The sequence below is a fragment of the Gorilla gorilla genome, chromosome 1 (genome assembly GCF_029281585.2).
Source record: "Gorilla gorilla gorilla isolate KB3781 chromosome 1, NHGRI_mGorGor1-v2.1_pri, whole genome shotgun sequence".
Taxonomy (NCBI): Eukaryota; Metazoa; Chordata; class Mammalia; order Primates; family Hominidae; genus Gorilla; species Gorilla gorilla.
The window spans coordinates 105,273,242-105,288,274 of NC_073224.2; the positions used below are offsets into that span (position 1 = coordinate 105,273,242).

The following is a 15,033-nucleotide window of genomic DNA, read 5'->3' on the forward strand; positions in this document are numbered from 1 at the left end:
GTGGAGGTAGGTGGTAATTAGAAGAGGACATGAGGGGACTTCTGCAGTGCCCGTAATGATTTGTTTCTTGATCTGGGTGCTGCTTACAGGAATGTGTCTAGTTTGTGAAAATTACTTGACTGGACATTTGTGATGTATATATTTTTCTGTATATATGTTACTATTAGATGTTTTTAAAAACAAAAAATCAAAAACTCCTTATTATGGTATTAGAGTCCCCTTATGATCAGGACCATCACAGTCTATACCACATAAAATGTTTTGACTCCCTCCAGTACCCCCATGTACCCTGAACTCTATCCCCAACTTTTTCCTGATCCAATTGTAGAAGGCATCCAAATCCAAGTCTGTTTCTGCTAACGGGTCTTCCAGTGCAATACGTGCTCCCACCTCCCCAGAGGTGCGCATGTTGCTTTCTCCCACCAGGGTATCCTCTCCTCCCTTGCCTCCTTGGAGAATTCCTGCTCAGCCTTCAAGGTATCTCCTCTCTGAGGGTCCGACCCTTATCCCAGCACTCCTCCCTCAGTCAGAGCACCTACTGCAACCTACATATCCTGCACTTTAACAAGGAGCCCATTCTTTTGTAACCATTCATTCATCTCCCCTGATAAAATCATAAGCTCCTTGAAGACATGGATAGCTTATTTAGTACAATGCCTGGCCTAGAATAGGTTCTCAAAAAAATATGTTGTTGCATGAGTTCCAGGTGATATGTTCAGGGATTTTCCCAATTCCCTTTGAGAAACTCCAGCTCTTCAGTTTAGAGAAGCAGTATGGAATACTAGAAAAAGCAGACACAGAAAAGTAGCAGAGGAAGGTCAAGGAAAAACTGAGCAAAGACTAAGAAGGCAACTCTAAAAAGAAATAACAAGTGGCTAATGGAATAGGAAAGATGCTCAACCTCACCAGTAAAGGCAAATGCAAATTAAAATGCTAATGAGCTATTTTGGGGGGATTTCATTACACTTATAGAAATATAAAGATAAGACATGTAGAAATATGTTCACAGTAGCATTGCATGCAATGGCAAAATACCAGAAACCACCCAGATGGCCCACTGACAAGAAAACAAATTTTTAAATTATATATTATTTTTGAGACAGGGTCTCACTGTGTCACCTAGGCGGGAGTGCAGTGGCATGATCATGCCTCACTGCAGCCTTGACCTCCCAGGTTCAATTGATCCTCTCATCTCAGCTTCCTAAGCAGCTGGACTACAGGCGTGCACCACCGTGCCTGGCTAATTAGAAAATGAATGAATAAACCCTGACATATTAGTACAATGAACTACTATTCAGCTGTGAAAATAAACGAACTATGCAACATGCATTGACATGAATAAATCTCAAAATAAGTGTTAAGTGAAAAAGCAAGCTGGGGCCAGGTGTGGTGGCTCACGCCTGTAATCCCAGCACTTTGGAAGGCCGAGGCAGGCAGATCACTTGAGGTCTGGAGTTTGAGACCAACCTGGTCAACATGGTGAAACCCTGTCTCCACTGAAAATATAAAAATTAGCTGGGCCTGGTGGTGCATGCTTGTAATCCCAGCTACTCGGGAAACTGAGGTGGGGGAATTGCTTAAACCCAAGGGGCGGAGGCTGCAGTGAGCCAAGATCACGCCATTGCACTCCAGCCTGGGTGACAGAGTGAGACTCTGTCTCAAAAAAACAAACAAACGAAAAAACTATTTGGGCCAGGCACAGTGGCTCACGCCTATAATCCCAGCACTTTGGGAGGCCAAGGCAGGTGGATCACCAGAGGTCAGGAGTTCAAGGCCAGCCTGGCCAACATGGTGAAACCCCCTCTCTACTAAAAATACAAAACACTGGCCAGGTGTGGTGGTGGGCACCTGTAATCCCAGTTGCCTGGGAGGCTGAGGCAGGAGACTCACTTGAACCTGGGAGGCAGAGGCCCCAGGGAGATAAGGAGAGAGGTGCAGTGAGCCCTGTGGCACTCCTATAATAAAACATATAAAGAGAAGGAAAGAAAAAGTACTAAACTTGGCTAGGCATGTTGGCTCACGCCTGTAATCTCAGCACTTTGGGAGGCCCAGGAGGGCAGATCGCCTGAGTCCAGGAGTTTGAGACCAGCCTGGGCAACATAATGAGACCCTGTCTCTACAAAAAGTACAAAAATTAGCCTGGTGTGGTGGTGCACACCTGCAGTCCCAGCTACTAAGGAAGCTGAGGTGAGAGGATCAGTTGAGCCCATAAGGTCAAGGCGGCAGTGAGCCAAGACTGTGCCATGCCCTCCAACCCAGGTGACAGAGCGAGACTCTGTTTCAAAACAAAGTACTAAACTTGAAGTCAGAGGCAGGATGTCTGAGTCCTGACTGATGACCATTAATCCTTGAGCAAATCACTTAATCTCTCTGGGCCTCAGTTTTCTGTCTGTAAAATGAGGGTGATAATTTCACAACCGACATTTTAGGAAGAGTAGATAGATATGCAAGAATGATGTAAAAGTGATTTGCAAACCATACATCTCTTCACAAGGGTGAAGCAGCATTACTTTCCCAAGTAGCTCTGGAAAGTCTGCAAGGGAAGAGGGTGGATGAGGTAAATTGTCTAATGGAGCTGATGAAAAACCTAGGGCTCTCTCTGGCACCTCATCCTCCAGAACTGGAGAATGCATCTTAGTCAGCAAGGCCAAAGACCTCGGCCTGCACCCCCAACCCAGAGTCAAGGAGCAAATCCTGGGGCTCCTCTCTGCCTGGTGCACTTAGTTGTTTTCTAGAGCAGGCTTACATTTCCTCAGGACTATGAGCAGGCTCCAGGGAGCTTTAGAACACCCCAAAAATATCCGGCATGGGGGTTTCCACTGGGGACTCTAAAAGGCAAGATGAGAAGTGGAGCCTTCTTCTGTAGGGAAAAAGGAGCAGTACTAATCACAAGGTAAGCAGCCTCTAACCTCATAAACATTTTTGGGAGAAGCCCAGCTACCTCCAAATTATAGCAGCCTCACCACTCTGTTCAAACAAATCTCTAACTGTGACTCACTCCTCAAAGCAGGGAGGGGGTAAACACATAGCTGAGGGGTTAGAGATCAAGACGCCATAGCAGAGATAAGGAGATAAACAGGGAGGCCCCAGGGAAATAAGGAGAGAGGTGCAGAGTTCTCACACCACAGGCTCATGTGAATAGGGAAAAGCCTGCGTTCCCCCAGCTCTCACTCCCCAGGTTTTACAGGGGTCACTAGGACTGGGTAGGAGTCAAGTGTAAGGTTCTTTCTAAGAGGAAGTAAACGAAGTGGAGATTGCCCCTGAGCTGGAAACCAGCAACCTTAATTCATCTTCACCCTGTATCCCACTCTTCCCTCACTTTGCCCCTCAATCCCACCCACTTTCCCACCCCAAGTGTACATGGCCTCTCAAGCTGCTGGAGGAGCAGTCACCTCAGCTTCCCCACTTTGAAAAATGGGAGGCTGGGCATGGAGGCTCAAGCCTGTAATCCCAGCACTTTGGGAGGCCAAGGCAGGTGAATCACGAGGTTAAGAGATTGAGATCATCCTGGCCAACAGGATGAAACCCCGTCTCTACTAAAAATACAAAAATTAGCTGGGCGTGGTGGCGCACGCCCGTAGCTCCAGCTACTTGGGAGGCTGAGGCAGGAGAATCACTTGAACCTGGGAGGTGGAGGCTGCAGTGAGCCAAGATTGGGCCACTGTACTCCAGCCTGGTGACAGAGCAAGACTCCGTCTCAAAAAAAAAAAAAAAAAAAAAAAGAACAAGAAAAAAGAAAAGTAGGAATAGCCAGCCCCTTGTAACAATGGCACCCAAGTGATCAGGATGAAGGAAGTCCCATAAACTCAAAGAACAGAGCCGGATGGGATAGGTGGGTGCCTACCCTCTCTACCCTCTCCTTGAGTGAGGCTTGCACCCGACTCAGCTCATCAGTCTCAGGTACATGGTCCTGCCTTCTGCAGTGCTGCCTAGGCCAGAGATGGTCCTTTGTGGAGTATGACACAAAGAATCACTCCCTTTCTTCCTCCCCAGATTAGCCAACAAAACAGGTGTTTGCTTTTTATGTGGCTGCCTACCCAGAGGCATGGGCTGGACAGGCACTATGTATAGGGCTCACCAGGGTTACTGTGAGGTGAAATGAGAAAAAGGATTTGAGGTGGCACCCTACATGGGGCAGCCTTTCTCATTACTTGGAGCCCTAACAAAGGAAAACACTAGGGCCTAGCAGTGACAGTGTGTCCGTAGAGGGAAGTGAGCTCCTGAACCAACTCTGAAGGAGACACCCACTTGCTAAGCCAGTCTCTCTCTAGGACACCTGCCTAGCGACCAGCAAACCTGGAATGAAAGGGCAAGTTCCTCAGTGCCCCCTCTGCATCAAAGGGAGTGGCTCTGCCCTCTCTAGTCTCTGACTACCTGCTTAGTGATTTTTGCTTCTGTGCCCCCAGACCCAAGAAAACCACGTCCCTTTTCTTCCTTCATCGACTCATCCCCTTCCTACCCTATATTGTCTCCTTCACTTCCTGCCTCTGCTGGCCAGGCTTAAATCTGGGCCACCAGCCTTCCTGGCACATACCTATTTCCGCAACTGAACCTTCCCAACCCCTAGAAAACAAAGGTATTTCACAAGCCTCTGCACCTTGACCCAAAGAGGCATGCACCATAATTACTAGCAGGCAAGGAAGCTCATCCCACCTCTCTGAGCACACGTGTCTGGAACTGAAACCATCTGGGTGCACGCCCCCCTCCACCCTGGAGAACTATGGGCAAATGTTAGCGCCAAATGCCTGATGATGAGGTAACTCTCCTCACTCAGAGGAGATCCTTCCTTCTCTGGCAAAGCCCAGCATTCCCCAAATTCCTGGCAGCCTTGGTGACATCAGAAAAATGCAGTGCTCCTGAAAGTAAGAACCTGGCAATAAATGGGAGAGATGGGATGGTGTGAGGAGAAATTTATGGGCTGAGTTTAGGACAAGTTTCATGAGTAGAAGGAACAGGCAGCCACCAAACTTGAAAGGCTCCTCTGCCCAGCAGTTTTTCCCCACACTCAGATGTCACAGAACCAGGACTTCCACGTTTTAGAATACATTCAGTCCTCTGGAGTAAGCAGCAATGGCTACAGATGAATCCTCCTTTAAAATGCAAATATTCTGACCCAGCAATCCCACTCCTAGGTATTCCTCTCCAAGAGAAATGAAAATATATTTCCACACAAAAACTTGTACACCAAAGTTCGTAGCAGCATTATAAATGATAGTCAAAAAGTAGAAAGAACCCAAATGTCCACCAACATTTATCCATGACGAACACAGTTGTAATACATCTAAATAATGGAATATTATTCAGCCATAAAAAGGAATGAAGTACTGATTCACATTACAACATGGATGAACCTTGAAAACATCATTCTAATAAAAGATGCCAGTCACAAAGGATCACATACCGATGATTACATTTATATTAAATATCCACAATAGGTAAATCCATAGAGAAAAAAAGTAGACTGGTGGCTGCCTAGGGCTGAGAGAGACTGGGGGGAAATGGGGAGTGACTGCTAATGGGTCAGGATTTCTTTATAAGGTAAGGAAATGTTCTAAAATTGATTTATTGATGATTGTACAACTCTGTCAATGTACTAAAAACCACTGAGTTATATACTTTAAATGGGGTATATGAATTATATCTCAATAAAGCTATTCATAAAAAATTATATGAAGCTCATGGTAAGGCTTCAATAAATCACAGTTCTAATTTAAAAAATAAAAGAGAGTGAGGCTCTGGAAAGACTTGGTATTAAACTACTTGAGCTTCTGAGGCCCTGAAAGAATGTCACCTATTCCACAGTAAAGACAAGTCTTCAGATTGCAGCTGATAAAAAAATTCCAAGTCCACCCGGGTGTTGACAGAACCTCTTTGGCCAAGACAAATCCAAAAAAAGAAAAAGAAAAAGAGAGAGAGGATGAAAAAAATGCAAATAGTTCCCAATTAATGTAGATAAATTTTAAAATGCATTAAAGTAATGGTAAAGACAATAAAAAGATGCTGTAGAAAAAAAAAGAGAGAAAAAAATGCAAATATTCTAAGGAAAGATAAAACTGATATATTACTTAAAGAAACCAGAGCAGCAGGGGACACCAGCTGCCTTGGTCATGAGGTCTAAAAAAGAAGAGGAAAGACGCCCAGAGAGAGATGCCAAAATATGAACCCTGACCCATCACCAGTCTAAGACCAGTACTGGCTGAGTCAGGACTAGCAAAGGTTACTCAGGTCTTCACCCTGGGTCTATCTGTAGGCCTTCCTCTCACCTCTGGGACTCTCCACTGGTTGAGGGACCTGGATCATCATGGAAACGAGAAAGAAACAGGAATAAACAAAAGTCAGCATAATGAGGAGGAGCAAACCTTGCCCAAACCAGAGAGTTCCCAGACTCTTCCTCCATCCCTTGGTTGGTTGCTTACAGGAGGTTAAAATAGTATAGTCTAAGCCAGTAGAAATAGAAAATAATAGCTAACCTCTGAGTACTTACCACATGCCAGGCACTGTGCTTCATATTTTATGTGTATTATCTAATTTAATCCTCATAACTACCTTATGAGAAGGGTGCAATTATTATCCCAGTTTTACAAGTGAGAAAACTAAGAATGAAGAAATTAAGTAATTTGCCTAAGTGAGCTTGGGCAAAGCAGACATCAAAGCCTGATTAGAGCCCACCTTAGTCAGATTCCCAGAGCCATGCTCTTTTTTTTGTTTGTTTGTTTGAGACAGAGTTTCACTCTTGTTGCCCAGGCTGGAGTGCAATGGTGTGATCTCGGCTCACTGCAACCGCCACCTCCCGGGTACATATGATTCTCCTGCCTCAGTCTCCCAAGTAGCTGGGATTATAGGTGCGCACCACCACACCTGGCTAATTTTGTATTTTTAGTAGAGACAGGGTTTTGCCATGTTGGTCAGGCTGGTCTCGAACTCCTGATCTCAGGTGATCCACCTGCCTCAGCCTCCCAAAGTGCTGGGATTACAGACGTGAGCCACTGTACTCAGCCCAGAGCCATGCTCTTGACCACAATGCTATTAACAGAAACTATAGTTTATTACATTACCAAAAATTGTAATACAATTACACTGGGAGGATGGGAAGGAAGCATGTCAGGGGTGGGAGTATAGATTTTCCTATAATTCCTACAACAGAAGTCAATAGATGTCTAAAACTGATAAATCAATTAAAATCACTGTAAGCATATTATTTAGAAACATGGAGGTAAACACAAAACAGCTCAAAGAGTAGAAAGTGGTTACTTCCATGGAGCAGAACTTAGAGCAGGGTACTGCTATTTTCTTTTAAAAGCCTTTTGATATTATTGATACTTTGATACTTTAAAATCATGCACATATGTGATTTTAAATGGCCGAGATCACGCCATTGCACTCCAGCCTGGGCAACAAGAGTGAAACTCCTTTGATAAAAAGTGATTTAAGAGGCCAGGCACGGTGGCTCACGCCTGTAATCCCAGTACTTTGGAAGGCCGAAGCAGGCAGATCATTTGAGGTCAGGAGTTTGAGACCAGCCTGGCCAACATGATGAAACCCCATCTCTAGTAAAAGTACAAATATTAGCTGGGCATGGTGGCCCATGCCTGTAATCCCAGCTACTCGGGAGGCTGAGGCAGGAGAATTGCTTGAACCAGGGAGATGGAGGTTGCAGTGAGCCAAGATTGTGCCACTGCACCCCAGCCTGGGTGACAGAGTGAGACTCCATCCTCCCCCCACTGCCCAAAAAAAAGGTGATTTAAGGCCAGGTGCAGTGGTGCACACCTGTAATCCCAGCACTTTGAGAGGCCGAGGCAGGAAGATTACTTTAAACCAGGAGTTCAAGACTAGCCTGGGCAACATAGTGAGAACCCGTATCTACGAAAAATGAAAAATTAGCTAAACATGTTGAGTATGCCTGTGGTCCCAGCTACTTGGGAGGCTGAGGTGAAAGGATCCCTTGAATCCAGGAGGTCAAGGCTGCAGTGAGCTATGATCATGCCACTGCACTCCAGCCTGGGCAACAGAGTGAGACCCTGTCTCAAAAAAAAAAAAAAAAAAAGTGATTTAAAGAAGGATGGAAAGAAGCAAGAGAGGGAAGGAGGGAAATGAAATCAGAGATCATCCATGGTAAAGTCTAATGTCATAGACATCCGTTCTTTTGCCACACAGCTTCCATTCCCCTCCACTGATAACAACACTTGGGTCTTTGGAGAATCTCCTTCCATCACTGCAATCTGGGGGGGCCTATCAATCAAGGAACCCTGTCCTGCTCTGGACAACTGGGGGCCAAGGGACAATGGTACTCTCTCCCTGGAATCTTGAGCATAATGGTGCAGAGACCTAAAACAGCTAGAACCAATTCACCAATAGTAGTAAGCCTCCATCGTTCCACTTACCCAGGCCCCAGAACATCCTTGGTTAGGGCTTTCTAAGCTTTCTCTTAAATTCTGTGAACTGCTCTATTTCCTTCTAATAATTTCCTCATCTGCTTAGTTTAGCTGGAGTCATTCTCTGTGGTTTATAACCAAAGGAAGTTAATGGAAATATCTAGTAAAAAGGAGTTTGGTGTTTATTTGTTCTTTTATTTGCCAATATAACTTACCACAGTGTCTTGCAAAACTTTTCAATCTCAAAAACATATTTCACATCAAGACCCAGTAAACAAACACATACATATATAATACACATATACACACACACATATATATAACTGAAATAAAAGTTCTACCAAAAATGTCTATCCTCACTAACACTCTAAGAGTGTTAATTCTATTTCTTTTTTAATGCTGGTCTGACCTACTAAGTTGATCTCAGACCCACTAGTGGTTATGGTCTGCAGTTCTGAAAAACACTGGCTGCTTGTACCTGCTGCATCTGCCTCCAACAATAAAAACATCCCAGAGAGTGTATTGGCCCTATGTCCATGTCCACATGTGATACACTAAGGCACACTGTCTGGCTAGTGGGGAAACACCAACAGAGTCCCAGGGCCCTCTCTTCCAGTAGGATCTCTAATCAGTTCAACTGTCTACATTCTGACTCCGGAAGAAACATCTGTTCATTTATTTATTGACTCACTTTGCACATGAATTGAGCACCCATTCAGCGGTGTGAATATATGACAGATTCCTGGGGGTTGTCCAGAGCCATAAATTCTGTCTGCAAGTTGGCTCAGAGAAGAGGAATCCAGGACAAGGCCTGTGTCCTGACTGTTCACCATCTCCTCCCCTCCCTTAAGGGCCCAGGAATGTCTCCAAGATCAGATCTGGGCAATGATTACTTCATTCCCAGCTCTGGAGTAAAATAAGTCTCAAGTTCAGCCTAGAAAAAAGGAATAAAAGGGAATTTCTGTCTACCCCTTGCTCTAGAGGTCTCTGGTTAGCTTCAAACTAACCTATGATGGAGACCATCTGAATTCCTTGTCCATTATTTTCTCTTAGTAATTTTTTCTGCCCCACCAGACAAACAACAAAAACATCAAGAAAGAGTAAAAGGGGCCAGATGTAGTGGCTCATGCCTGTAATCCCAAGCCTTTGGGAGGCCAAGGTGGGCAGACTGCTTGAGCCCAGGAGTACGAGACTAGCCTGGGCAACATGGTGAAATCCCATCTCTACCAAAAAAAAAAATTTTAGTCAGGTGTGGTGGCGTGCGCCTACAGTCTCAGCTACTTGGGGAGACTGAGGTAGGAGGATCTACTGAAACCAGGAGATGGAGGTTGCAGTGAGCTGAGATCGTGCCATTGCACTCCAGCCTGGGCAACAGAGCAAGGCCCTGTCTCAAAAAAATAGAAAAGAAAAGAGAAAAGAAAAGAAAGGAAGAAAGAAAAAAAAATAGTAGAGGTTAATGATTCATTAACACTGCCAGTGCCAACTTGGTCTTAGACTTCTTTCTGGATCTCTTTTCTATATAGCAAGCAAGCAAAAAGCAGCCCAAACATCCCTCTCCTTTATTTATCTCATACCCTTTTCCCTCAACTATTCCAAAAGAGAGAGCAAGAGCATGCAAGAGAAGCTATAGGTGGTGTGCACCTGAAGTCCCAGTTACTCAGGAGGCTGAGGCAGAAGGATTGAGGCCAGGAGTTCAAGGCTGTGGTGTGCTATGATTGCACTCGTGAAGAGCCACTGTACTGCAGCTCCGGCAACATAGCAAGACACTCGTCGCTTAAAAACAAAGAGCAGGGAGTAGGACTTGTGGCTGACACATAATGGATAGATTTCTTCCATCTCTTCAGAGTCTCATAGCTGGGGATGTGGCAGGCTACAGAAGAATGGGGTTTGGGCAACTGGGGTTGGCCAATAGCAACATCTGTATTTTAATGTGGCAAAAACACTCACAGCCCAGGCAGAAATGGAGAGGGGACTGGGAAAAGAACTAAATGACCATCTGTATTCTAAACCTGAAATGAGTTTGAAGAAGAGCCATAATCTAGCTGCAGTTGGGTTAGCTCTACCTCAAGAGCAGGATGAGGCAGGCAGAGAGTAAGGGAATCAGATGTGGGAGGGGGGATGATACACAAGTTCCCCATCACCTTAGTTTTCATTTCACTCCCACCCACAATAGCTTGGAAATTGATGAAATAGTACACACCTAATCTGGGTTAAGTTCCCCAAAAGAGCCTAGAAACACTCAGCCACAAATTACCCTCCTCAGCCTCTGGAGAGGAAAAACCATATGGTCAGCTAGGGTGGGGAGAACTGGGACTGGGAGCCAGAGAAAGAGGAGAGAGGGGTAGACCAGCCTGCACTGGAGAACGCCCTCTTTCTCCGCAACCCTCTCCCCGTCCAGAAGCCTTCGCTTGGGTCACTTCCCTCCCCTTCTCGGCCCGGGTTCTGCATCCCCTTCCTCCACTATCCCAGGGCCTGGCGGCTGGAGACGGAAGCAAAACTAACACACCGTCCCAGGAAGCTATCGGCAGGCAGATAGAGGGAGGAAAACAGGAGAACTACAAGGGGGAAGAAGGAGAAATCCAAGACAAGAGGTGACCCCCGGGCGGAAAGCCTTATCCCTTAGCGAAAGGTAGAGTCCCTAGCCAATCTCGGAATAGTTTGAGTCCTACCGTCCCCTACTTGCCCCCCACCCTCCAGTCCAAGCCCTGTAATTTACTCTACCCTTTTTCTTGTTACTGATCATCCAAAGCACCATGATGAAATTCTTTGGAGGGCCTCGGAGGTCACCAGGACCCTCGACCCACGGGAAAGCCTAAGCCTCCTCGGCAGGACACAACGTCCAAAGGCGCTCAGGGACCCAGTCGCTTGAGCTCATTCTCTTATGACCCAATGTGGCTGCCCACAAGACGCCTGAGACCCGCGGCCCAAGCACGGGCTCGCCGGCGCCGAGTCCCAGGCAGGAGCCGCAGTGTCCTACCAAAGGGCAGGGACGCCCCGAACCCTCCAGCCTCAAAGGAGTCTTCACCCCGCGACTCCCACTGCCCGTCGCAGGCAAAAGAATAAAAAGAGAGAAGCGCCGCGCAAGGCTGACCGCGCGAGCCGGGCACCAGGTGATGTCAGCGAACCCGGCGCAGGGCACGGAAGGGGCGGACTTAGAAACCGGGAATACAAAACGGAGAAGACAGCGAGGGCGCTTTTTCTTACCGCCGCCTGGTCCTCTGGGTGCACGTCCACCAGGGTACACCAGTTCCGCGTCCCGTTCATCTTCCCTCGGGGTCGCAGCACACACGCCACTTGTCCACCCCGCTGTCTGGCTCCAACTGGGCGGGCGCGCGCGGAACCGCCCCCTTGTATAGGCCCATCAGGGGCGGGGCTGAAGATAGGCCGCGCCCCCAGTTCGCGGTTTCGCAGAGAACTAACGATAGGCGAGGAGGTGAGGTGGGCGGAGCCAATGGGTCTGGGACATGCCCCATCGGTGCTCGCATAGATTTACACAAAGGTGGGGCTTGGGAGCGACATGGGGCTGCTTTAACTGAACAGCTTTATCTGGAGTATGTGGTTGCACTTCAACATTCTTCATTAATCTTGTCGCTTTCCATCTTTCCAAGATCAGTGTTGGTCAGAGGGAATCACCCTGCCTGCTCCTAGTGGATGAGGAGTTGGAACCTGCAAAAGCTTCCTTCCATACATGCTCCTCTCCCTATACGTAAGCCACCTGTAGGCTTTGTAGAGCTGAGTAAACCTTTCCTCCACCGCAGAAAGGCAGGCACCAAGGTCCAGCTCACTCAGACTGGCCTAAGCCAGTCTGGCAGGTGCACTTCCTTGGCAAGAGGCCCAGGAGGCCCAGTCAGCTTAGGCTCTGGGTGGGGCTTGTTTTGCAGAAGCTCTTTTACTGACGCTGCCCTTATATAGTTGGGAGAGGCGGGACACATTGCCTTAAAAGGAATTTGTGTTCGTGAGAAAGGGTGAGCCTTGACTTCTCCAGTTGCATTTTCTCCCCAAGTCTAGGCTGGGATCTTGAGGGCCTAGAAGAGAGGGTTGGCCAAGCAGGACCCTGGAGCTTTGTCCCCGCCCAGCTGCTCTTGGCAGATGGCTTCTTCACTTGGCTGTGGTCCACAGAGACAGCAGACAGAATACTTTAGGAGGAGGTCTGACCCACTCCTGAGGGGATAGTACTCCTATACCTGGCAATAGGCTCTAGTGAAGGGCCAGCTCCCTCTTCAAGGCAACACTAGGGCAGGAACAGCAGAAATGTCCCTACCTCCCAGTTAGGGACTGGGTCCTATGTCAGTTAGGAATGAATGAGGATTTTTCTACCTGGGAAATGAATGCTTCAGTTATCACTATGACCCAAGGGAATAAAACCCAGTTCTGGTCTGTTCTACTCTAACCCTCAAAAAGGCATTTACTGCTGGCCAGGCGCAGTGGCTTATGCCTGTAATCCCACCACTTTGGGAGGCCGAGGTGGGTGGATCACGAGGTCAGGAGTTTGGGACCAGCCTGACCAACACAGCGAAACCCCATCTCTACTAAAAATACAAAAATTAGGTGGGTGTGGAGGCACGCGCCTGTAATCCCAGCTACTCAGGAGGCTGAGGCAGGAGAATCGCTTGAACCCGGGAGGCAGAGGTTGCAGTGAGCTGAGATCGTGCCATTACACTCCAGCCTGGGTGACAGAGTGAGACTCCGTCTCAAAAAAAAAAAAAAAAGGCATTTACTGTCCTTGTTCTTCCCAGAAGGTTGTTCAGGAGAGAATGGGGCTGCTATAAACATCTCCAGGTTTCATAGGTCCCATCTGCTCTGTTGTAAAGGGCCTCTGAAAAGTAAGGTGAAGAAAACTCTAGCTTCAGCTCCTAAGCTGTACAGTAAATATGACTTCATAAAACCTGGACCTCCAAATATGCCAAGAAAAAGAATGAGAAGACAAACCAAGGATTTCAATATAAATGTGTAATTTTAATATTTAATTTAAAATAAAACCAAGGCTGGATTGGATTGGGAAAGAATGTTTGATTTGCAGAAGAATATAGGAATTTTTTAAATCACGACATTACAAGTCATTCGTGAAAACAGCCTTCCTCCTGCCACCGGCTCCCTATACAACCTGCTTAGGAAATATGGAGATGAATCATCCCCCTTACCTCTTCCCTACCAGGGCTTGGTTCTCCCCAAAATCCAAAGGAGAAATAAATGTCTTCCGTTGCCTCTTCCCATTTTTACAGTCAGCTTCTAACCCCTTGCAAAGCCCTGAATCAGAGCCAAGCACCTCAGAAAATGAGGGTCCCTTGGTTATCTTATTGAAGTTGGGCACATGTGGTCAGAGAAGCCCCAAAGAAGGCCACAAGGACTGACACCTTTACTTTTGGAATTTGTGCAGACAGTTGTCAGGGCTCCCAGGTGCAACCACCTTATAACCATATCCACAGTCACAGAGGAGGGAGAGGAGGAAGGATGAAAACCCTGAGCAGGACCAGACCCCCGCCACTTTATCATGACCCTACCAAAGTCCCTCTCCCGGGGGTCATTGGCAGAGAAACCCCAACAGCTCTCTCAATCAATCACTGGGGCAGCAGGGAAGGCTGAGGGCCCTGGCTGGGGAAAAGCTGGTCTTTGGAGAGGTATGAATGTGCAGATATAAAAAGCAAGAAGAGCATCCTTATCTCCTTGCCTTGGCTAAGGCACTGACAGGAAAAATGCAAGGTAGGAATGGCGAAGAGGGGAAAGGAAGAAGACAAAAATATAGGAACTGGAGGGGTATGGGGACTACCACATGGGCCCCATACTTGTGCAAAGAAATGGGTAGAGCCATGCCTGCATGTCTGTTACCCATAACATTCCCCTCACCCTGCTCCAGAGTGGAAGGAAAATGAGTTGCAGGAATCCAGGGAGCACAATAACATAGGGTATTTCCCTGAGCCTTAGGGTTAAGGGCTAAAGAATAAAGCTTTATACACATGGCAATTTCTATCCCTTCCTATCCTTCTCAGTCCCCATCAGCCTAATGCTGACCATCCTTCCACTATAAGAGAGATGAGGGAGGTGTCGGCACTTGAGGAAAAGGCTCAGTTGGCTTGAAATGTCCACTCCTACAGTGGAAAGTCCATCTATCAGCTTATTGCTGATGTGTTTTTGTTTTTTTTTATCACCATCACTCTGACCCCTCCCTGTCTTAGGTCTGAATAGTTGGGTCACCCATAGGAATGCAGAATCCAGGGTGGGCAGAGCAGAGCAGCACTTGCTGGGATAGGCCTCGAGCCTGGTTTCTGAGTCCTTGAGGAACACGAGCTAACAGGAGCTGGTCTGTAGGTTGCTCTCCGTAAGCAGTGATGCAATGGACGAGGGATCGTAGACACTGTCGAATTCCTCATCTGAGCTCAGCCCTTCGTTTTTGAGAGCTGACTCAGCAGCTGAGCGGGAAGCTTTGCGCCTGACTCAGAGAGAAGAATAATGATTGGGGAGGGGAAAATAGAAATAAGACAGCCACCCTTTTTGTACAAAGGAAACCCCAATTCTTCTAAGGCCTAAAGTTTATTCACAAAATCCCCAACTAATCAGATTTGGGGAGGTACAGGATGGTGGCTGAGATACTAATAAATAAATATACTGGCTTCCAACCAGAAACAAGTGACTACACCGTACCATCTTAGAGATTCTCCTCCTT

At 47.0% G+C, this 15,033-nt stretch overlaps 2 protein-coding genes across 8 annotated transcripts in view; both read right to left on the reverse strand.

The window, feature by feature from the left end:
* Positions 1-11,737, reverse strand: part of TUFT1 (tuftelin 1) — a 43,306-nt gene extending 31,569 nt beyond the window's left edge. For 2 of the 6 annotated variants that reach the window (XM_019022526.4, XM_019022513.4), the window contains exon 1: positions 11,577-11,720. In XM_019022526.4, the coding sequence (XP_018878071.1) occupies positions 11,577-11,636 (60 nt within the window). In that variant the 5' untranslated portion in view covers positions 11,637-11,720. Of the gene's footprint in view, positions 1-11,576 lie in introns of all 6 variants that reach the window. The other 4 variants (XM_055359028.2, XM_055359023.2, XM_019022521.4 and 1 more) reach the window with 3 other exon arrangements.
* A 1,570-nt stretch (positions 11,738-13,307) lies between these two features.
* The window catches only part of CGN (cingulin), a 28,097-nt gene continuing 26,371 nt past the window's right edge, over positions 13,308-15,033 (reverse strand). For both annotated transcript variants that reach the window (XM_055358979.2, XM_031002181.3), the window contains exon 21: positions 13,308-14,799. In XM_055358979.2, the coding sequence (XP_055214954.1) occupies positions 14,658-14,799 (142 nt within the window). In that variant the 3' untranslated portion in view covers positions 13,308-14,657. The remainder of the gene's footprint in view (positions 14,800-15,033) is intronic.